This window comes from Natator depressus, chromosome 6, assembly GCF_965152275.1.
Source record: "Natator depressus isolate rNatDep1 chromosome 6, rNatDep2.hap1, whole genome shotgun sequence".
In the NCBI taxonomy this organism is placed as follows: Eukaryota; Metazoa; Chordata; order Testudines; family Cheloniidae; genus Natator; species Natator depressus.
This window is the reverse complement of record NC_134239.1, coordinates 87,087,173-87,112,786: the sequence shown is the minus strand read 5'-3', so window position 1 is coordinate 87,112,786 and position 25,614 is coordinate 87,087,173. Positions and strand designations below refer to the sequence as shown.

The 25,614-nt window shown below is 38.7% G+C and overlaps 1 protein-coding gene across 2 annotated transcripts in view; it reads right to left on the bottom strand.

The window, feature by feature from the left end:
• The window catches only part of MIPOL1 (mirror-image polydactyly 1), a 238,708-nt gene that overhangs the window by 136,585 nt on the left and 76,509 nt on the right, over positions 1-25,614 (bottom strand). For both annotated transcript variants that reach the window (XM_074955879.1, XM_074955878.1), the window contains exon 9: positions 1,021-1,128. In XM_074955879.1, the coding sequence (XP_074811980.1) occupies positions 1,021-1,128 (108 nt within the window). The remainder of the gene's footprint in view (positions 1-1,020; positions 1,129-25,614) is intronic.

Sequence of the window (25,614 nt, the reverse complement as noted above, 5' to 3'; positions counted from 1 at the left end):
TTCAGTGGTGCTTATGCTCAAATAAATTTGTTACTCTCTAAGGTGCCAAAAGTATTCCTTTTCTTTTCATCTAAGATGAGTTGTCTTGAACTGACCAAATCTACCAAGCAAGAATGACAATTCTCTCATGCTCTCAAGAGTAACAAAAGAGGCTGGGCAACATTTGGCTATAATGAGATACGTTCATTTCCTCCTGCCTAAATAAAACACAATTTTAAAGTGACAAGATTAAAGAGAGAAAGGAATACAGGCTTCTACTTAAGATTTATTTTCCTTCCTTCACACATAAACAGGAAATAGATTTCTGAACATTTTATTGGTTGAACACACTTACAAGTTTTTGCATCTTCACTGGGCAATTTCTCTTATGCTGGCAAGTAATGGTGCCTGCAGTTAGGCAGCTACCACTTTCAACAATGTCACAATGCCACTTTCTCAAATCAAAGTAGAAAAACCCTGTCAAATCTTTTCATTGTCTTTTCTCTGTCCCCCTCCTCCTACTCTCCCAATTTTTATTCTTATTGACAAGGCTTATTATTCTTCCTCCCAATTCCAACTGAAATAAACTACCCTTTTGCAAATAGTAGTCTCAACTATGTGGTCACTAGTAGTATAGGTCAATAATGTTATTAATATAGCACATGCTGCTGAGAGCAGATCAAACAGCCATGCTTTAAAATGTTAGTTTTGTGCAATTGAGACAAACAGCAGCAGTTTTTTACACACGATAAAAATGTAATATTGCAAGGACAGAACCAAAACCAAATCTAGTGCTAGTTACCACAACACAGCCCATTGATTTGGAGAATATATTATTTCTTTCTTGTTGTTTTCATACAACACACAAAATAAAATAATACCATAACAGAAGGGTGCTGTATCTGTGTTTAAAGAAGGGGTTGTTGGCAAACACCACAGCTCACTTCTGCCGAAATGTACACAATTGATATATGCAGCACGGAAAGCTGGCACCATAGGCTTACAACCTTAATTTGCCTGCAAGAAGGAACGGAGATTTACCTTCAGAGCACGTTCTTGATTGTTTTCAGCAGTCAGATGTCTCGTGTTGTTTGCTGAAGTCTGGTTCTGCTCTTTCAGATGATGAAGCTCCTGCTCCAGCCGTTTGCACTGCAACGAGGAAAGAATTCCATTAAGTAAAGGAGATGGGGCATATTTTTTTCCCAAGAAGCCAAATGAATTAATGTAAATAACACCATCACCATTTTTGCAGAAGAAAAAGCTTCCAACAAAAGCAAGTTGTAATCAAAGAGATGAAATCATATTAGATCTATACTATACTATATATATATATATACACACACACACACACACACGTAAATCAATCTTTTATTCATTGTCTTGTTCAGATCCAGTTGTTTGAAGGAAAAACTCATATATCAAGTATAGTATATCAAGAAACTCTGCCAAATAATATTTAAATATATTTTACAAATTAATATGACACTAAGCCAAATTCTGGTCTCAGCTGTGCTAGTGTAACAGAGAAGAATTTGCCCCATTATATATTTAAATATAATTGAATATGAAAAAATTAAGTGTGTACCTTCACAAAACCCCTCACTTTTTAATAAGGAAATATATGTATAGATTTATACAGTACATATTAATAAAACTCAGAGACTGCATTCCCAAATACCAGATCTTGGACAACAACTAGTTTTTTAAAAAAATGTTTGTTTTTTAATAATCAACTTTTTAAAATAACCAAGAACAGGATAGAAAATTTTAGTTTTTCCTATTCTGAGTGTGTGCATACAAACATTTAAAGGAGTTAAATTGAATAAGTATTTTAAAGGCCAAAATATTTAGGATATTCAAATTGGTACCCAAAGCAGATTTAACCAGTTTTCAAGATAGCAATGAGGGGCAAAACCCAGCTATCCTGGCTTACCACAGTAATTAAACAGTTAGCAGAAAAAACTCATAAAAATAGGGAAAGGGGAACTAGAGATGTCTTACTATGGGCATGTAAGAGAGCATATTAGCTGAAAACATTAGCAAAACCAAAATATTTTCAGCATACACCATATTACTGGGAAGCAGAAGGAAGTAGTTATGATAGCACCATTGAAAACCAAAGCATGGAGGAGCTTGACAGCACAGCATCTGAATATTCAAAGATGAGGAACATCTTCTGCTGATACTCAGAGTACACATGAAGGGAAGGGAGAAGATCAAAGATATAATGGCCACTAGCACTGTGATCTCAAAACTAAAAATTTAAACTCAAATAATATTACTATGGACAGATATCTTATGATCCTGGATTATTTTGGAAGCTATGTAAGGAATCAAATTTCCTATCAAATTTATAATCTGTCATGATGCAGGACTAGCGAGTAAAGAAGCATGGGTCATGTTAGCCCCAATGCTTAAAAAGGGTAAATGGTTCTGAACCAGAAGACCACAGGCACGTGAGTCTATCTACAGTCCCAAATAAAATTTTAAAACTGTATCCAAAAGTGCATTTTCCAACACAAGTTTAGATAACACTATTTTATTTCCTTCTTTAAACCCTTAACCACAAATAATGGACTCTGGGCCCCGTTACCAAACACTGGCACCTAAACTGGACGCCAAATCCCCAGACTTGCATGGGTATCCAAATAACGGCAGTTGCTCAAAATGGGCAAATAAGGGCTGATCTAAACACCCAAATGAAGTATCTGGGTGTCTATTTTATGTATTTGCATATGAAACCTGAGCTCAAAAAAGTCACCAGCTCTACTGAATTTCTCCTTTTTAAAAAGAGGGAATATTTCTGGAACTAGTATATTCTCTCGAACTGGTGGCAGTGTGTAAGCGTGCTAACTGCATCACAGCTATTTCATTTTTATAGTGAACAACAAAGGAGAAAAAGATAGAGAAAAGAAAAAAAAATCTGTTAAAGTGCACCATGATGGATGGTGGTTGTGGATTTTTTTTCCTCGTTAAAGCCTAAGGCTAAGATGACATATTAATACGTTTGATTTGATTTGTGTATGTCTGTGTTTATTTGTATAAAGCAATGGTTCAAGTACTGATTATAATTTTAATGCTCATTTTATAGAAAATAGCAATCACAAATCATGCCCCTAAAATGCCTTTTCATAACAAGTGTGCGAGAAGTAAGGTGGTAGGAAAACAACTCCAACAACTCTAAATCAGTTCTAATTAAATCCATGTATATATGGGTACAGTTTCTCTGACAGGCAGACTCATAACACCAGAGTTTTAAAAATCAGTTAGTTAACTCATTATCACAAATCACGAGTTTTCAATTGCAACTTAACATCAGCAAAATTGCCATTTCAACCTTTCAAAAATGACTTCCTTTAAAAAAAAATCTTTTGTCTTGAAATTTCCTAACATTATACTCATTGTACCAACGACACTTAAAACACACTGGGGTAACATAAGGAGATGGGCCAAAAATTTAATCCATCTGAAAAAATCACACATTTTTATTCACGCTGCCCTCCTGGCTCCAAAAATAATGCTGGTACATAGGTAATATTAAAACTAGTTATTGGATAATTCAATAACAAACCTCACGGGCCTGATGTTTTGCACAACTGCAGGCATCTGTGTGCACTTCATAATATTATTCTACTCTATTTGTTCCACTCTTATGAAGACAGGATATTGACATAAACCGAAACAGCAAGATTCTTGCACTATCCTAGCTACTCACAGGGCAAGCAGGCAAGTCAAAGAGAAGCAGCACAAAGCAATCATACCCCCACATTAAAGCAGCTGGTAGAATTAAATGTATGTCAATCTCAACAGTGCCTAAGTTGATTTAAATATGCTAGATGTGCACTTTTCCATCTTCAGTGGATAAAATGATCTCATTTTCACTAAAAACACTGACAATAGAAAATCAGGACTAGTGTTGCTAGAATCCATTTTAGGGGTATCATAAAAAAAAGCCCCAAACAAAACAAAACAAAGTTAGTGACTTAATTTACACATCACAGGAGAAAAAGTGTCTAATTAATTAAGTCTATGATAGTGTCACCCAAGTAGAAGGCACAAGTCACCTAATACATTTAAAATAATTCATTAACCAAACCTGTCGCAGGTACATCACAAATCAAATTTATTTTCACCAGTCCAGGAAATAGCACCTAGCTATGCCTTGTCTATGAAGGACTGTTGTTACAGTGACAATTTTTTATTTATATGTTAATGGCGTATATGGCATAAAAATCATAACTTTACAAAAATGTACAGTTAGAATATTTTTAGCATTAACAATACTGTACTAAAACTACTCTCCTTTTTCACAAGGGCAAGAGTATCTGGAATTTCTGTGCAGCCAATATTTTTGCTGTTCGGAAGTAGTATTAAGAACAGTTTTAGACAATGTGGGCCTTCTACTCATTTCAGCCAACATTTTTTGACTTCTGTGTCGTTGGTTTTTAGCAGGATCCAATAAAAATAGATGTTCTTTAAAAGAACATGTGTTTTTATTGGTTCCCCGCTTTGCTGAAAGATGCCAACAGCTGCAAGGATGAAACTGGACTTCCTTCTAAAAACATATATAAAAATCTTTTTGGAGTAGGGCAGAGAAGACATGCCCAGTTTAATACTGACAAGGAAGCATCAGATGTTTGCCTTTAAGGCCTAATGGAGGAAGTCTTTTATTTTTAGTATTATAAATAAGAATTTCTAAACCCTGCCATATCAAATGTGTGAAGATATTTATTTATGAAACATTCAAGATATATCCTAGCAATATCAGAGATGTGAAACTATTTGAAAATGATATATCAACTAAAGTAGATTTTGGACTGTCTACAGATTCTTATTTGAAAGAAAACTGCTCACATAGAGGAAATCCTGAATTAAGCTACTTACTAGATTATGTAAAAGGCGATAATCATTTAGGATTCTGTTTCTTTCCTAGATCGAATATCTTACATACTTCGGACACAATTATGGCACATATGTTGTTGCAGGTCAAGAGGGCTGGGGGGCGGGGGATAAGCATGAAGTAGAGTCCTGGAGACGTAGCTAGGAAGGGGTCATTAGAGCCTTGGTGAAGGAATGTCTCGTTTCATGGAGATTTCACACAAGTAACCCACTGAAGATCAGCTCACTCATGTAAATGGATTTTACCACCAAGAAAAGCTGTGTAGTCAAGATATGCATCACCTATGCAGAGATCAAGTGTGTAATGTCAAAAAAGGGTGAAAGGATTTGATAGAAAACAGGAGACATTTTCCTAAAGAACAAACTATTATAAAATCTGGATGTACACATTAGCTCTAAAATTACCAAGCTTATGTCGGCTTTGCCGATGTCACCAACAGCCTCTAACCCAAACAGTGCTCCTCTTTAACCCCACCCCCCAGCTCTGCTCCCTTAGCAATAAGTCTTTCCGTTTTGTACAGCAGTTGCCAGTAAAACAGCAACATTTCCCAACACTTGCCACTCACCGTTGTACTAGTTTTCTTCTATAATTAAAATAGGAAACAACTGCAGTGTCTAGAGAACCACTGCATGGTAAGTGTTGGAATATGGTGACACTTTAATGGTGATCACCACACACTCATTTAAAAAGTAATCACTTTGGACAAGATTTTTATATTCCTCCTTCTGAATTACCTATGTATAGAGGGCTTTAGTTTTACACCCATGAATCTCAGAGAGGTAGTGAGAAAGGGACAGATATGATGGGCAACATAATTAGCATTTGCCAACCAATCTCCCATCCCCCATGCATCAAAGGGCTGAAGCAGTCCCACCCAGCTCAGCCAGTCTTCTTCCCTCCTGCTAGGCCTTGGAGCAGGGCAGTGCAAAAGGATCCTTCAGAGAGCTTTTCACCACTACGCCTTGAAGGGAAAAGAAACTCCTAGGTCTTGCCCTCTATCAGGCCTGAGGCAGGTGGAGATACTCCTGCTGTGTGCCCCTCCCCGCCGACTCAGAGCTTGGGGAAGAGCGGTCATTGTAGATTAGTCCCTCCCTCAGGAAGGGGATGAACATCCTCCAGATCTGGAGTAAGGGGGTTGGCTGGGGGTGTGCGTGTGTCTCCATCCTCCGGAGGCTGTATCCCATCCCACATCTGGAGGGATTGAGGATCTTCCCTGTGGTGGTACTGCAGCATCACAGGAGTAAAACAGAGTAAGGAAGTCAACTGTGTGTGAAAGAGAACAGTAAATGTGAGCAAGTGTGAGAAAGAAACTGGTATGTATCCGAGAGTGAGAGAGCTCAGAGGGGGTGGGAAGGAGGTTGAGAAGTACTGTGGGGAGCTGAGATGTACAAAGACAGAAGAAAACACATTGAGACCCCCCCCCACCAGGGAGACGCAGTGGTGGGGACGGATTCAGAGTGGGGAGAAGGGAATAGACAGAAGTATGTTTTAAAAAAAATACTTATTCTTCCTCCCCTTACTTGAAACTCCTGTGGGTGCCTGGGGCGCTGGAACAATTTGTATAGTGGGGGGGAGGGCTGAGAGTCATTGAATCGAACTGGAAACCCTGTATATAATAAAAACCACTTCAAGAAAGGGGGTGTGGTAGCACCTCTCAGGGTGCTAGAGGCCCTTACAGGTCAATTGCTCTTTCTGTGCACCTGACAGCATCTGATGTGAGATTCAGCAGAGTGAGATAGGTCTAATGAGGAAAGGTAGATTTGAGAGTCATCACAGAGGAGGTAATTGGACCCCCACAAACCAATGAGGACACAGTGACAAAAAGCATAGAAGGAAAACATGGGAAAGCTAAGAACAGAGCCTGGAAGACCCCTACAGAGGTGGGGAACAGGGCAGAGGAGGAACTGCTGAAGGCGGACATTGACGGAACAGTCTGGGATAGGAAGAAAACCAGGTAAGGACAGTGTCAAAATGCTCAGGAAGGACAGACTGACAGCATCAGAAAGTTAAGGAGGATAAGCATGGTGTAGAGTCCTAGATACTAGGAAGAAATTATTAGAACTACGGTAATGACAGTTCCAGTGGCGCGGAGGGGGTGGAAATGGATTGGAGTAGGTTCAGAGGTGTGTTAGAGGAGAGGCATTCAAAAGAACCATCTCATGTTGTTTGTCTTCACTAGAAAATGAGGTTGTATTAACATGATGCTAAATATGACTTTGTAGTCAGTACAGATTGATCAGCTGATACAACATGTTAAGCATGACCTGAGGGAAGCCCCCAGCATTCTCTTTCTCAGGGTTTATCTACAACTAGCTAACATGGTGTTACACACCACTTTCTTTTGTCTACACTGACTGCTAAGTTGCTTCTATCACATTACTGAGTCTGAGTCCTCAAAGCTGGATTCTAACATGCCTTCACTAGAAAATAAAGTTAAGACCAACAAGGTTACAAAGGGAAGAAGAGAAATGTGAAAGTAATTGGAGAAACAGCTAAAGTCACTAGTTGTTTTAAGTGTGGGGGAAACAAGGCAATGCTTATACAGGATTAAGAGCCATCCTGTCACCCTCCTGTGCAATGTACACACAGCTCTATAGCTCTGATTCAGCAAAACATTTGAGTATGAGTAGTCCCATTGATTTTAATGGGATTAGTCATATGCTTGAAAATAATCATGTGTCCAAGTGCTTTGCTGGATGAGGACCTATGTCTCTATTTCATCAAACCAGATGCAGCAGATGACCAAATTACTAATTTCTTTTCTGAATACAGAGGTTGAACGACAACTAAGACTAGCTAAGATCAACCCAGAGAAGACCCAGGTTTTATTGGCTGGAGAAGCAACCCAATAATATGGCAGGCTGAACAGAATAGGAGGGGCTTGTGGTAAGAAAACTGTATTTGTAGTGTGAGGGGAAATATAATTTTTAGGGCTATTTGAGCCTGCTAACTTTTGTTTATGTTTTTTATATTGCTGCACAACACTTTTGTGCAGAGTGGGGCTTTTATTAAAATGGAAAGAGCAGTTATGGGAAGATGCTCCAAAAGAAGAAAATGCATTGTACCTTTCAGATGCGACACAAATTATGAGTAGATTTCTCCTTTTAATCACAGGTTTGAGGTTAAAATTTGACACCTGTTTACAATGTCATTTGTTTAAATAAATTGCACCAGGTGTAAACCAGTGCAGAACTTGGCCCAGAGTTCTTTATTGATATCTGGAATTCAGCAGAAATACCTAAAAGAGATAGATTAGATTGATAATGCAATTAAAAACAAAAAAAAAGGCCTTTGTTTATTTAGCTCTTCTATGAAAATATATCATGTCCATGGAGCAGATCCTGCAGTCTTTGTCTGAACCCGCACTGTTGATAATTCTGTGACTAGTTCTGCATTTGCAGTCCCATCTTGATGTAGACCCTATATTTGAATAGTAGTTCTCTTTTTTCTCTTTATGTATTTGATAAAAACAATAATATTTATTAACCTTAAAGATAAAAAGTGATCGTCACTAACCTAAGCCATTTTACTGAATTATACTAATGCACCTACAGGGATAATTATCTATATAAATTTATTTAAATTTGATAACTTAAAAAAATCCAGTTTGATAGAATACACTTAATTGTATGTCCTGACATATAAAACAATTGCTTAAAAAAAAAAGCCCTGTCGCATATTTTTCCCTCCCTTGTTGATCTTTATGTGGATTTTTTTTTCAAACAAGTGAGAATCTAAGTTCCCAATCTTGCACTGACCTCACTGAGGCTCCATATAGATGCAGGATGCATTCTGATATAGGATCTAGGTCAAAATCACTATGGACCCGTTCAGCACGGTATTTAAGCATGCACCCAACTTTAAGCATGCAATTAGTTTCCCTAAACTCAACGGGATTACTTCAGTGCTTTATGTTAGGCCTGTTCTTAAATACCTTGCTGAAATACAAGTGAAGTAGTGAAATTGACAAGAACCATGTTGCTAGGGTGACCAGATGTCCTGATTTTATAGGGACAGTCCTGACTTTTGGGTCTTTTTCCTATATAGACTCCTATTACCCCCTAACCCCTGTCTCGATTTTTCACATTTGCCGTCTGGTCACCATATAGGTTGCAGCCAATACCCAAAGTAAATATGTGTAAAGGCAGAGAAATATTTCCCTCTTTAATGTCTTTCAGTTATGGTCAACTTAGGTGTTCATTTTAACAATCGTATGTACGTCATTTTGACAGAAATGCATTTATCTCCTTATGTAGAGTCAAGAGAATGTTACTGTTCTGCACAGAGAAAAGCAATTTAAAAAATAAATTTTGATATATTTCAATAGAAATATACAAGAGAGAAATTAAACAGACCTTTGAATATCATGTTCCTACTGGCCAGAGTAGTATTTCTGCAAGTGACAAATACTAGGATTTACAATAGCAATCACTTCATCAGTAGCATAAGCAACTCACAGACAATCTGTACATGAAGCACTAGAAAAATATATTTTTTTGAAACTATGGCTATTTTTTACATGTGATTTTTTTTCTCAGTCATCTATAGACATGAATGAATACAATAATATGAAGCAGACAGAAACAGTTTAACTGATTTTACTCTTGTTTTATTATTCTATTATGCTTTTCTTTATTTTCTTTTGAAAGATCTTCACATGAGAATAGCACCCAACTTGAGAGTCCTAATGGAATGCAAACATTCTTAGTTTTTGACAGTTTTTTTCTTTTTGAACAGTCTGCTCCTTGTCCCAAATTCATCATGATTGCTTGAGAGGCAAACATCTTGCCACTTGGATGCTACACAACTCTTTCCTTTGCAGACAAAAATAATACCAAACTCTTCCAGTCAAAACACAAACCAACCTTTGGTGTCAATGTGAATTATGTACATTGAACTGCAGATGTTTGGACGCACTTATATTTATATAAATAGATTTTATCTTTTTTCATGTAAAAGAATTATTTTTGTTAAAAAATAAATGAGTTTCTATACAATAATCCTTAGAAGGATTTTTCCATTAAACTATAATTTTGAATTAAAATTTTCTACTGTCTAAAAGAAAAGGTTTTCTTCAAAGTCTTGGCAAACACTCAACAAATGTGTTTAAATGATTATTTATACAATGCCTAGCAGCTTAAAACTACCGGAATTTCAAGAAAGAGAAGTGCTTTTATAGCGCTTAGGCCTCAGAAACAGCTGCCTCTTAAAAAAAAATTATATTTGATTAGTAAGAGAAACATTTCAAGCTAGAAACATTTTTTGCCATTGTGCATTGGGTTCTTGCTCACTCAAAAGTCATCAAAAGAAACATTAAAATACAGATGAAACACTCTTTGTCTGTATTGCTACTGTGAGCCAATTGGAGCCTGGCAGATTAAAGGAACCAGATAATACACAATGAACCTCACAAAATGTGTATTTATGAACATGACGAAGAACAGCAAATCAAGATTTCATTTATTTTCTTTGGAATACTTTAAGGAACCATAGTCACATTCATACCATAAAACAAGATGTACACAGGTGATGTAGGTTAAGTACTTCTGTCCCTCTTCATTAAAAATCTAGACAGGTACAAGAAAATAGTGTCACCAGCCACACCTGTGCAATTTTGTTTGGCCTCAAGTGTAATTTAGCTGTAACGTTTATGTAGTTATACAGCTTTTTTTCCCTTTCAGGATGAAGTTTGGAAGATCCATGACAAGATAAATTTTCTCTTCAGTAAGCTCTCAATGTACATTTCTACCATATTATAATGAGCCCTCAACATTTGGCAATGTGGGGACAGAGTCAAACCTATGATGTAGGACCACAATCACGGCCTAGAAATGATCAAAACTATCTTTGTTCTTGCAAAGGGCAAAGACTGGTAATGGCTGAACCTAAAGAGATATGGTGGTTTGATTTGAATAAGCAGTATAAAGCTTGGATTGCTTAACCAAACCCGTTAAGTTCTGGAAGTCAGGATGGAAGACTTGCAAGTACAGGCTATTTCAGAAGATTTTATTTCTATGAGTGAAAAGTTTCATTAAGTAGGCCTGTAACAGAGTCAAAACTGGTGTCAGGCCCCAATTTTCAGTGTTGCTCCATTTATTGTTGCAAGGTCCAAGTGACCTAGTTAGTGTTAAGTTCCACTTTCAAAAGTTAATTTGGCATTTAGGAGTCTAGGTCTCATTGACTTTCAACGAAAAGGAGAGAAAAAATAATTTTAAAAAGTAGTATCTCTAGAAATTACCTAAAATAGTCTTCTGTAGGTCTAAAAAGGCCACAAAACTAGAGGTCATTGTATCCTGGCCTTTCAGGAATAGAACCACAGAATCATAAAAATGTAGGACTGGAAGGGGTTTTCAGGGGTTATCTAGTCCAGCCCCCTGCACTGAGGCAGGATCAAGTAAACCTAGATCAGGGGTCGGCAACCTTCGGCACGTGGCCCATCAGGGTCATCGGCTGGTGGACCGTGACACATTTTGTTTACGTTGACCGTCCGCAGGCATGGTCCCCCGCAGCTGCCAGTGGCTGCAGTTCGCTGTTCCCAGCCAATGGGAGCTGCGGGAAACTGGACACAATTCTCCAGCTTGGAGAACTCACCAGTGCTGAATAGAGCAGGACAGTTACCTCCCCTGACTTACATATAACACTGCTGTTAATAAACCCTGGAAAGTTATTAGCCTTTTTTGCAACTGCATCATGTTGTTGGCTCATATTCAATTTGTTATCCACTATAACCCCCAGATCATTCTCTGAAGTACTACTGCCTAACCAGTTATTCCCCATGTTGTGTTTGTGCATTTGGTTCTTCCTTCCTAAGTGTAGTACTTTGCCCTTGCTTTATTGAGTTTCATAGTGTTGATTTAAGACCAATTCTCCAATTTATCAAGATCATTTTGAATTCTCACCCTGTCCTCCAAGGAGATAGCAACCCCTCCCAGCTTGATGTCACCGAAAAATTTTCATTATCAAAGTCATTAATGAAAATATTGAATAGTGCCAAACCCAGAACCGACCCATGGGGCCTCACCACATACATCTTCCTAGTTTGACAGCAAAACTATTGATTAAGCCTAATGGATTTAATATGGATTTCTAAAGGGATATAAACAGAGCATAATTCTACCCAAAATATCTTTAGCCATGCCCTGAAAAAAAAACTGTATATGCTAGATTGAATAAAAAGCTATATCTAATTCTATTAACAATATAAGCATAGATCAGTCTCCTGCTAAGGCTAGTGTGAGGGAAATTCAAACCTGGCATAAAGCCAGCAGAGCTTCTGGCTCAGGGGGCATGTCAGGACTTTGGCAGAGTATAACAGCTAGGAGGGCATGGGGTCAAACTCTACAGCTCTTATGCTGCTCTAAATTATCTAGAAGCTGTTTGGGCCCCCAGTGACCCCAAGATCCTGGAGGCAGAATGATGGTTTAGAGCCCCTAGGCTCGGTCCACTTGAGCATCTGATCCATTGGAGACAAGTCTACAGGTCTTTTGTTAGATATTCTCAGGTCATACACCACTAACCTTCACAGCAGGTGTATTACTTTTGTCTGTTTTCTTGCACTGATACAATGTATACTTTTGTATGCATGCTATCACAAGACATAAAATAATTGCATCAGTATCCACTGGAAGAGAAGAGAGTACTCTCACATTTTGTTGCAAGTAATAGAACAGAAAACTGGTGTGCTCGGTCCTAGTGGAAAATAGGGAATCTCTCATTCTCAATGGGGTACTGCTTCTATTCCTAGCCCCACAAGGCCATGAAGTATCTGACTTTCAAGTGTTGTCATTTTTAGGTCTAGAAAAACTTTCACTGGCCCACATCTGAATCTTACTCATTGGGGACCTAGATAACTTGGAGGGAAATTCCACATTTGGTGGAAAGACAAGATTTTCATTGCAAACTAATTGCTGTTGTTTGAAGCAGCTCAGTGATCTGGAATGGTGAAGTCCCAGAAGATGGATTAGGCCTCAGTCCTTCAAAGATTTATGCATGTGCTTAGTCTCAGACAATGTAAGCAGTCTCACTCAACTACCCACTCCTAGAAAGTTAAGCACATGCATAAGTCTTTGTGGGACTGGGGTCTTAGTGGGTAGGTAATGAGATTACAGGTATAACACTTTTCATATGCATGTGCAATTTGTCACAGAACTTTTCCATTTATCACATGGATCTCACTTCCACATATATGATATGTAACTATTAATGTAATTCTTCTCAATTCTCTGGCATTTTGGGCTTGGTTACGAGATGTAACTAAGTGTTCTCTCTTCACACAGTATATAGAAATGGTCTGTATAAGGAATGGGTAAACTCAGTGAAGTTCTAGGATTTGCAACCTCTCAAACTGTTTTTAGGGGTTGCAAAACTCATTTGAATGTTTGACCCTTGCAATTTACCTAAGAACGTTCAATTAAAAGACAAAAAGCAGTAAGTTTTTTCTAGCAAAGGAGAATCCTATACTCTGTACCGGAAAAAGACAAACTCCCTTCAAATAATGCTGAATAAGTGGGTGCCTTGTACTTGGCACATATATTGCATATCTTTTCTCTGGATTATATTCCTCTCTTACCTTTTATCCCCCGGTGGAGTTTTTTCTTTGCCCTCCCTCTGCTACTTTCTTCATAGTCCTTTCTAAGCAGAATGCAAAAAGTAATAATTCCAGAATCTGAGTGAAACTTTTACACACAAAGGTTTGAAATTAAGCAAAAATATGTTCACCCATCTTTAAGGTTTTTTAAGTGCATCTCATATATAAATAAATAAGAGACTTCTGTTTTACATGGAGGTCACATTACTCATTCAATTTTCTAATTTCATACCTATAATTCTAATAAATAATATATAAACTAAACATGTAAGCTGATAAGTAGTGCTCATGGTAATAGGTTAGTAAGCGCATGCACGGGAAATCAATATAGTACAATGAACTTTAATAGTTTATACTTCTCTGCATTGTACATATCAAAACAAAAAACATTACCAATGATCCCAAATAGTTCAGCTAATTGTACATTTTAATTAAGAGTTCATTGTGGGAGAAAAAAGGCTCAATAATGTAAAAATCAAAGTTTTTATTTATCACTGTCACTGATAATGAAGCACAAACATTTATTCTACCAAACAACTTGTAGGTCTTTGTTAGCAAAAATCATGATCACAGGATAGAGGTCTAGAAGTACAATATATTTGCTGGGGAATTCTTTATTACATTCAATGCATAGTAGCAACTTCAAAAAGAGAATTTCAGGGTGAACAAAAAACAATTCCAATGTAATTAGCTTGGAATATTAAACAGCACTAACCGTTTAAAATGTTTAAAGACTATAATGATAAAAATATGCCTAACATACTAATTAATTCTTAGAGTAAATCATGTGTTTCTGGACACTGACATGTGTATCAGTATTGATACTCTATAAATCCACTGACTACTCAAGGCCAAGTTCTGCTACCCTTACTTCATTAGTCTCATTGCAAGGGGCTACTTGCAGGGTAAAATGCAATGCACATTGAGAATGGGTATCAGAATCAGGTACTTAGGGTACACCATCTAAACTGCAGCTGGGAGCTTGCTAAAAGCCAGAAGCTAAAAGCAAGAAGCCCACTCCCAGCTTCAGTGCAGACAAACCCTTTGTGAGAATTCTATTTGCTATGTATCAGTGATTCCCATTTAGTTGTCTGTAAATTATTTTGAAATTCAGTTATGGCTGCTGCAAACGTCACTCCTTGTGTTGGGATGTTAGGTAGCCATAATATTTTGGAATGGACCTCCAAAACTACTTCCTACCTTCCTGAAAACTTAACTCACTTTGGTTCATCATGATCACAGCACTATACAAAAGACCAGCCTTAGGACTTCAGGGAGCATGTTTTGAGTCCCCATAAACTTAAATTATTCTTTTTCTGTAAGAGAGAGGTGAAGATCTTCAGGCTGCTAGCAGTCTCCTCTGCTGCAGGAAAAAGTGGAGCCCAGCTGTTTGTTCTGAGTTCCGTTCACATCTGCTAATGTTTTTAAAAGTTTCAAGGGACAATTTTCAAATAACTTATGGGTTGAAGGGCTATTACAGCACAAACAACTGGATGTGTACATGCACAAACTAGTATATTTTAGATTGTCTTTTTCCTCCAATTATTTAACTACACACATCAGAATATCCAGCAATATTAATATAACAGACCTGATCAAAGTAGTCATTCCATCCTATTCCCTCAAATTCACAGAGATTTCTGACAGAGAAGAACAGAAAGGAGCATAAATTCATCTAAATTCACCACCCTACAAATTGTGTACATTTTTACTTGCTCGTTCCCTTCTACTGTGTTGTCTCATTTTTCTCTCCTTCCATATGTGAATCACAGATGCCCCATTTTTTCTTCCCAATTTTGTCTGTTTTCTTCTTTTGTCTCTCTTCCTCTGAAAAGCAGCATCTTCTTTCCTCTCATCCTCACCCTGTCCTGTGTCGTCCACCCCACCATGCTCCCCACATTACAATGTCTATTTCCCTTTGGTCTCTCTAATCTGTTCTCCCTATCCCCACAGATGTTCTCTGTATTATATGTCTTCCCTTATAAGTCTCTCTCATTATAACAACAGTATGCAGCAATGTTATAGCAGCTGACTGTCAAACTAATAAGTCATTACAACAGCTTTCTGAGGTTAGCAGATAGGGCCAGCAATACTTGCCCGTTTTATGGGATGGGAAGTTAAAAGAGAAAGTTCAAGTGGCTAAATCAAAGGGATCCCATGTTAGAACTAAAATGAGTACACACAAGACCCTTGCTTTCACTACTATGCTTAGCCCATTAGACTATATGATATTTAGCTATTGCTTCTGGTGGCCACATGTTATGCTGCCTGGTTCCACTGCAATCAGAGGGCTTACAGCCAGGAGGCAGCTTGTCAACCATTTGGCACAGCACCTCCCCTTACACACAACTGCTTTACCTCTCCCCCCCCCGGGGAAAAAGTTGAGCAACCCACACCAGCATTGTTCACAGGAGTATTCATAATTGAATGGAGGCAGTGGACAGAGTCTGGGACACCTGAGTTCCAGCCTTGTAAACTGGGGGAGTTGCTGGAAAAGGTTGGTAACCACAGTTTTAAATGGTTGGCTAGAGCAACACATTTCGAGACTAGCCTTTTCTCTATAGACATTTAAGGGCTATAGAAGCAAACATCCAGCGTAATCCGTCCTCTTTTCCACCTATTTCTAGGAATGAGGAATCTGATTCTCAGGCTAATGCAGAGTATTCCGCTGTTGATATAGGTATGTTTTTGTACAACTGTAACCTTGTTTCACTGAATGCAACTAATGTAAATTGATGGACAGGAAAACAAAATTCTGTAAACAATGTGTCATTCTAATGAGCTGGTTTTCAAATAAGCTTCAATGGATTTTCTTGAAATCCATATGCAAACAAGACTATTGCCTAAATGTTAAGTTGGCAGTTATTACACAAAAAGACAAGAATGCTTCTTGTCCTTTTTTAAATACCACCACATTAGTTCAGGAAACAAGTATCAGGGATCGCTGTGCAATAGCCATAGTTTATTAATTTCCTTGTTCGGTTATTATAATCCTGGGATCACAGGTGCTTCCTCATGGTACACAAACTAGCTGTTTGTCATGATGATAAGTACTGTACTCTCAGTTGAGCTGTCAATTGCTTAAGTGCCTGGTCTTGATTTTCTCATTGAAAATGTGTGTTCCCCAAACATCTTTAAACCCTAACAAAAGCTACTTTAAACAAGACAGGCTATGAGGATCTATGCCAAGATAACTAACTAGGTATATTAGAAGGGAAAGTTTCAACGGCTCTAACAGTGGCAACAGGTACTTTTTGAACAATCAAAGAGTAGTTCCTCTTTTCTCCTTGGAATGAGGAATGGAGACATAGGACATGTTGCTTTCATTATTCTCAGTGAAAACAGCCCCTATCACCTGACACACACACTCTACATAATGCTACATAAAGGCCAAGAACTTATATTATATAGAAGAAAAGGTGCTCTGCATGCATAAACACACAACTATAAACCTTCAAACTTTAAAATTATTAAATCATTTTTTCTCCAGAACATTACTGCAGTTGTTCCTTACAGAGAGCTGAACAAGGACAGAACTGAACATGTAAATTTCAGATATTTTTGTCAAGTTTGATCAAATGCACCCCAAAATCATTTTTTCTAGTACAAGCAAAGGTCAAAACTTATCAATTTTGCTCAAACTTTTCAAAATGAATGACATATGGAGAGACTAATCCTGTGATGTTACATCAAATGAGGAAAATATTTTTAAAAATTATATAAAACAGAAAAGATAGGTTTAGAATGTATAGCCTTCTCAGCTTCAACAATAGTGTATACTATGAACATGAGATTTATTATATATGTGTATGTATATATAATGTGTGTGTGTATGTATTTAAAAAAATCTTGTTTCATTAATGTTATATCTGTGGGGATGGAACTAGCTACCCAAGCTGATGGGGGCTTCTGAGAGCATTCAGTTCTGAATGGAAATTTGCTGTTATTTCAGAAAATCCACCTAAAAGCTTTCAGACCACTAACAGAGGCAGAAAGCCTAAAACTAAACACTGTGGTTCCCTCAAGACCTCTTCACTTGTTTCCTCAAGAACTCAGTTCAACTTCAGTCTCATCACTCAGGTTGCTTTATTTGGATACAGCAAAGCTATGCGGTGTTGGTCAGACTGAAGCATAGGCATAGGCAGGGGAAGTACAGGTGCAGGGGGGTGCAGCAGCACTTCCAGGTTTTACGTGGGGTCCCAGCTGCCGACCCCATACCCACCTCCAGCTGTGGACCCAGCCCCTGTACCTCTGTCCAGGTCCCCACTTCCAGAGACACAGCCCTGCTCCCGGCCTCAGCTCCGGGGGAGGGGGGAACACGGACAGGGATAAGGGGACTGGCTTTCAGCATCCCCACTATTAAAAATGTTCCAGCACCACTGAGTATAGGGGGTGAGCATAGGGTGTATGACACATCCAAGGCTACACAGAAAACTTCTTTCTCTATACACATTTAGGCATTACATTGCATATACTATACTTGCATCATTGGGATTGGCTTGGTTAATCTGTAGGAACCAATCCCTGTACACCATGCTCTGTCCACACACTGACCATGTACAATTTACTCTTTACCTCATCTTTACATTTCTGACTTATCCATTGTTATCTTGTCCATTGTAAATAGTTTCCCTGGGTGTTCCCCTTTATCTTAGCTAGAACAGATATTCTGTTTCCAGCCTGCTGAATCGTTTAACTCACTAATCCCAAAAAATGATGCCTCACCCATGTCCAGTTATTCATGTCAAGCCAGGTCTACACTAAAAAGCAGCAGAGAGAATTTCTCTGAAGTGCAGCCTGCAACATGTGCAACCCCCAGCACCCACACCCACCTCAAGGTCTCCAGGCAATTCCATCATTCACATTTACAGGGAAAGACACCCTAAGTAGAGGGAGATCTGAGGAAATTTTAAGCAAAACAGAAAGCTTACAGAATGTTATGACATCTCCTGAAAGCAATGGGGTGGATCCATCTGCCAAAACAAACAAAATGAATAAATGTCTCAACAGTTGAGAAGCGTCTATGTACCATGGAGGACAGTATGCAGCACATAAAAGAGAAAGTGTAATGAGACACTCAGCAGCTGTCTAAGTAAGAATTTGGCCCCAGCATGGAAAGCAGAATGGCCCGAGTATTGGTTACAAGTGAGAAATAAAGAAAGATCTAAGAAGAAGCTGCTAGATGCCATTAGTTTCATCAAGAGATTTATTAGCCTGGTTTTGCTAACTGGTTTAAATTAACGTCCCTACCCCCATGCAAAACCCTAACATGTTCTAGTTGTCATTGGGACTTTCAGAAGTGGGGTTATAACCAGTGCTTTTAGATTGAGAAAGAATAGTTGGGCTTAGAGAAGTTGAGAAGGTAGAGGAAGCAACCTACAAAGGGATTGTCATAAATATAAAGGGAAGGGCAACCACCTTTATGTATACAGTGCTATAAAATCCCTCCTGTCCAGAGGCAAAGTCCTTTTACCTGTAAAGGGTTAAGAAGCCTAGGTAACTTGGCTGGCACCTGACCCAAAATGACCAATGAGGGGACAAGATGCTTTCAAATCTGGAGGGGGGGAAAAAGGCTTTTGTCTGTCTGTGTGATACCTTTGCCGGGAACAGATCAAGGACGCAAGCCCTCCAACTCCTGTAAAGTTAGTAAGTAATCTAGCCAGAAAATGCGTTAGGTTTTCTTTGTTTTGGCTTGTAAAATTTGCTGTGCTGGAGGAAATGTGTATTGCTGTTTTTGTGTCTTTTTGTAACTTAAGGTTTTGCCTAGAGGGATTCTCTATGTTTTGAATCGGACTGCCTGTAAGATTATCTTCCATTCTGATCTTACAGAGTTGTTCTCTTATCTTTTTTTGTTCTTCTAATAAAGTTCTGTTTTTTAAGAATCTGATTGGGTTTTTTGGGTCTTAAAAATCCAAGGCTGGTCTGTGCTCATCTTGTTTATTCTCAAGCCTCCCCATGAAAGGGGGTGTAAGGGCTTGGGGGGATATTTGGGGGAAATAGGAATTCCAAGTGGTCCTTTCCCTGATTGTTTGTTAAATCACTTGGTGGTGGCAGCGTTTACCTAATTCAAGGGCAAAGACCTTGTGCCTTGGGGAAGTTTTAACCTAAGCTGGTAGAAATAAGCTTAGGGGGTCTTTCAAGCGGGTCCCCACATCTGTACCCTAGAGTTCAGAGTGGGGAAGGAACCTTGACAGGGATAAAGATTTTCACTTCCTGACCAGAGCTCCCCAAAGCAGGCTTGATAGCAGGAGGCCAGAGATATCCAAGTCGCTTCAAGCAGAGGGGGAGTGGAAGCCTTCCTCTTCTACCCAACACGGCATCAGTCCGCACAGTGCACTGTAATCCCCTTTTGGGATACAAAATCAGCTCACCACCTTCTGAAGATTACTTGGAAAGAACACTTGACCAGTAACAACTTAGAACCTTTCCAATGAGACTGTAAAACAACTGATTTCATTCATTCAACATAATTCTTTCATCTTTGCTTTCTAGTTCTGTGTGAACTTTAGTAATAATTAGATATGAATGCCTAAGGCTCAATTACTTTGCAGAAGAGGGTGAAAAACAAAATCAAAATTACCTAAGAAAATAGAAACTTTGTGAATGACTGTAAGGAGAATCACGAGTCAAACACTTATTCCAGTAAAACTTTTGGTTAATATATTTATTATATTTAATTTATTAATTCTGGGGCAAAAATTTTATTATGGCTGAATTTTTCTTCCAAAGAGACACTCTATATTATCAACAGCATAGAAAATTTGAAGTAAATATTATTGATATTTATCCAGTACTACAGTATTAGGTCTATGCTACAGTATTTTAGTTTAGCTACCTCAGATATTAAATATTTATGATCATTGTTATATGATTGTGAAAAGCAATTATTGTAGTTACATGTAAAATCAATAATGACCCTAAACATACAAGATTTAACAGATGGTTGTTCGGTTATTTTTGCTTAAAGGTTAAAATATCCTTTACTGCCTTCTACATATTAATGTCAATGAGGATATGTTACTTTTCAAATTTACCTTTTGTTAAGAATCTTTCAAATACCTTTGTCCATTAAAATTGGGCAAATCATAGTTTTACTATAGCGACCAAAATATAAACTTGAATTCAAAAAACTTTTAAAAAAAGAATTTGTTGTTTCTACTGTACCAATAGCATACACCATGCTAAATGTGTCAAAACACACTACAGAAAAGAATGGTGATAAAAACTGCATAGAGCACAACGTCCAAAATCTCTTAGACAGTAATCTCTCACAATTACATGCTTCCTCCTTTCAGTTTTTCCAGTGGATACCTGGCAGAACCAGTATCCCCCCGAAGAATTAAAAAAAAAAAAAAGTTTACACATGACTCAAGACTTCCCAGGACAACATTCATGAATTCATAGAAGTTAGAGGTGGAAAATAAATATTAGCTCATGTAGGTTTGTCCTTTTGCTAGTGTAGAATTGTTTCCTAAAATTGAGTCTTTATTGCTATTTAATTTTAAATGGCTAAAATAATGGGGCTTCCACAGGTTCTCAAGAGAGATTAGTCAATGGCTTAATATTCTTCCCGGTTTGGAATTACTCATGATATTCTACTTAACTTTACTTTTGCTCAGTTTTATTCCATCACAATTATATTCCCCTCCCTCCCTTTTTTTTACCACCTTAAACACTTCCTCTTCTTCCTTACTGTTTACGTCCTTCAAATAGTTTAGGTGGATTGCCTTTTCTCATAAGTCACCATTAACCTTAGATGGTCATCTAACCCAGAGGTGGGCAAACTATGGCCCGCAGGCCACATCCGGCCCACGGGACCGTCCTGCCCAGCCCCTGAGCTCCTGGTCAGGGAGACTAGTCCCTGGCCCCTCCCCTGCTGTTCTCTCTCCCCCACAGCCATGCCGCCGCACCGCCAGTGCTCTGGCCCTCTGCTCCTGTTGGGCAGTGTGGTCAGCATGGCTGGCTCTGGCCGGGCTGTGAGCTCCTGCTGCTCTGAGCAGCGTGGTAAGGGGGCAGGGAGCGGGGGGGTTGGATAAGGGGCAGGGGATCCTGGGGGGCAGTTAGGGGACAGGGAGCAAGGGGGGTTGGATAGGCATGGGAGTCCCAGGGGGGCTGTCAGGGTGTGGGGGTGTGGATACGAATTGGGGCAGTCAGGGGGCAGGGAGCAGGGAGCAGGGCGGGTTGGATAGGGGATGGGGTCCTGGGGGGGCAGTTAGGGGCGGGGGTCCGGGGAGGGGGTGGTCAGGGGAGAAGGAGCAGGGGGGGCTGGATGGGTCGGGGGATCTGAGGGGGTCAGGGCCAGGCTGTTTGGGGAGGCACAGCCTTCCCTACCCGGCCCTCCATACAGTTTCACAACCCCGATGTGGCTCTCGGGCCAAAAAATTTGCCTACCCCAATCTAACCAGTAAATCATTTTCTTGTAGTTTTCCAATGTTTCTCCAACTTGTTGATGTCCCAGAAATAGGACACAAAACCAAGTGTTCATTGTGTAGGGGTTTCTATAATTGCCTTAAAGAGAATTGATACTGTATTGATATGTTAGGTAAAAAATGCACAATACAGGGCAGGATGGCAACTGCTTCTAATAAAGATGTGCAAGCTTTCTTTTACATTAAACCTAGCCAAAAAGAAATGGGGAAGGCGGGCCAGTATTTGCAGATAGGATTGCATATTCGTCTCAACCAATTCCACCAATCCACCTCATCAAGTGGGAAACTTGTTGGGGCAGGTGGTGATTGGAATACCCCAGTTGAACAGAGGAGGAGAACATATGCTGAGGGAGATGCAGGGGTGGCCCCCTCCTCTAGCAGAATCTCTAGCCACTAATTGGCCAACTGAAGGAAGGAAGCTGATTGGTCCCTCAGCCTCCCCTTTCATTAGTTTCAAATTCTAGCTCAGGCCACGTGAAGCCTGTTTTTGCTGTTTTTCAGCCATCCCACCCTGTGCTGATAGCTTCAGAGTTGTGTTTTGTAGATACTGTGGGTGTGACTGATTGACTGTTTTGGGGACAGGAGAAATTTTTTTCTTCCCATAAGGGCAAAATTGGCAGAGGCCTGAGGAGGTTGGTGCTTTCCTCACGGCACCCTAGAGGCACAGTTAAGTTGAAAAGGAATAGGGTTTAGTAGTTAGTGGTAGTACTTGGTGAGGATGTTAGTTCATCACAATTTACAGCAGGTTTCCACTATGGTTCAGAGGAACAGTAGCCAGAAGTAAAACACCTGGGATTTTGCTGATGGGCCTTGTTCTTACGGTATAGAGGGAGAGCTTGTGGCCTTCCTGGGCAGAGATCCCCTTTTAGTTACCCTCTGTCCCCCTCGCAGAGTGAGGTGGAGATGGTAGAAGAGCAAGTAGGGGTAGGCTGAGAAGAGTCTATCCTGGGTTGTGGGTTATCTGGTAGTAGACCTGTAACCCCCACACTAGAACCACTTAAAATGGTATTTGAGAATATGGTTAACAGAGCAGGTAGCACTCTGCCCCTGGGTTAAGTTTAATAAACTTGTGGCTTGCCACTTGAAATCCATGCTTGTGTTTCTCCTCATTTACTGCCATGTCCAGATCAAGTCATTTTGGACCAAGGGAGAGGGAATTCAATTCTCAAGTCCTCATGGAGAACAGCCTGTCAACAAGTCTCTTCCTTATGAGCCAGAGAGACTTCAGCTTGAACCTTTCCATTGCTTGCAACTGCAGTATTATCATAGGAAAGAGTGGGGTCCCCACGAGTAGGCAGGTCTCAAGTCATTCAGGTCTTTCGGTCAAAGAATAGAGAAGGGGCCACAACCTCCTTACCAAATGCAGATGTCTTGGTCACTATTCTATTGGGCCACTTAAAAACAGGTGGGAATTTAAGAACATGCCCAAGTTGCAAAGTCACCTATCAAAGAGGCCTATATAACCTCTGCTATATATTCTATTGTTTCCACCAAGTCATTATCATCATCTCCCCATTCTTACCAGTCTCAACCAACTCAATCTCATCCATAGCTAATCTCACCCAGACAATGATAAAAAAACACCTGGCCACACTCCCTGTAGTAGAACCTCAAAGTTACGAATTGACCAGTTAACCACACGTGATTTGGAACCGGAAGTACACAATCAAGCAGCAGCAAAGACCATACAGTACACTATGTTAAACATAAATTACTTAAAAAAAAAAGGGAAAGCAGCATTTTTCTTCTGCATAGTAAAGTTTCAAAATTATATTAAGTCACTGTTCAGATGTAAACCTTTGAAAGAACAACCATAATGTTTTGTTCAGAGTTACGAACATTTCAGAATTATGAACAACCTCCATTTCCGAGGTGTTCGTAACTCTGAGGTTCTACTGTAAATGAGTTGGAGATATAAACCTAGTTGTCACCAACATACTAAAGGCACTTAATCTTCTTTTAATACTTCTGCGCTCAGGCTCTTAATAGGCTCACAGGCATATTGAAGAGCAAAGATAGCTAAGGAGAACTCTGAAGCAACACTGGGACATTACTACACTTTGGGAGCTCTCAAAAGAAATAACACTGCTACCAGAAAATAGCTCTATCCATTTTTTCTGCTTTGATCTGTAGACAAATCAACTCCACCCCATCACCCCCATGATCCATATCAAAGATAGCTGATAGATGTAACAGCATGATAGCAGCATGAACAAAGATATATTTGGCCACTATTATTTGAAGGTGCCTCCATCCATTGTTCACTTTGCTATTACTTCAGAAAAACTATGAGTCACTGAAATCAATAGAACGACTTTGATTTACACCTGCTGAGGATATGGCCCTAAATCTCCATCAGAAAGATAATTTTGACCACAAAAGCAGCCTCTTATACAAGTCATAGATTTCAAAATAAAAATGGCAAATATGGAATATTTTAGGATTCGTTCTTAGAATAAACAGTGATAACTTAAAACAAAAAGGGGAAGAAGAGGGGAAAAACATTACAACAAAAGGAAATAAAAATTATTTCCCACCTTCTCTTTCCTAATTTCATTTAGACAGGACTGGTAGAACTCTTGATATAATTAGTTATTTTTTGTCTTCATAAAATAAATGGATCGAGTTTTCATTGCTATAATAATAAATAATGATGCTTTGCACTTCTAAAGTGTACTCATATGCAATATTAAATTGAGAAACGTATAATCAATTACTATTTAAATAGACATCAGGATTTATGGAGGCTGAGTATAAAGATGCAAATTTTTTTTTACATTCAGAAATCTTTTATAGGGTAATAGAAAGACAGACACACACAATCTAGGGACCAATTTTTCCATATAAATGCGTATACCGGATTCCACTTATGTTATTAGGAAGGGAGTGTATAATAAAAATAAGACAAAACCAATCTTTTTTATAATTTCTTTTTTTTAACAAAGAGATAATTCAAATGTATGACAATGTATTTCTGTAGGCAGATTTCATAAGCATGTTGTCTGTGCATACTACAATTTAATAGGAAAACCTCCCCAACAGTTTGGATAATGTATATTTTTAAAAGTAATACCCACGGAGCCAAATCCAAAAGACCTGAGTCCTTACTCAAGGAAAATTTTCATTAAAGTCAATGTGATTTTTACCTGCTCCGTAAGCAAATCAGATTTTGGCCTAACATTTAGGAAGTGTACAGCACTTTACATCTTCTAAGTACTGTAGAAGCATTACTTTAAAAATATCTAAGCATATAATTTCAGCACCTATATGACTTATTTCAACCACAGTGAGTACAATTCTGCTCTCGGACTAAGTACTGTATACACTCCATTACTTATAACACATTGGGAATTTCCTCTACAGGTTGTTAATGAAACAGACCACCAATGATAAACCATTTTTTCCTGTTTCATCCTAAGGTTTTGACATTAAATATTTAAATTAATTCTAGAAAGTGGTTTGGGAGTCTGAGCTATGTGATCCTAGAGCTTAGCATTATGATAGATGAGTCAAACAGCAATTAATCAAACAAGCTTGTATGCAAATTTATGGGCACTACCTACTGTCATTTTCGAAAAGGGAAGGTGTTCTTATGTACTGAATAGAAGATGAATGTTCCAGCTGAAAATTTATTAAAGCTTATAATTAAAGATACAAGGCTTAATCATGCCCTCAAATACTATGTAGATATGTAACTTGTAAATTCTACACAACACATT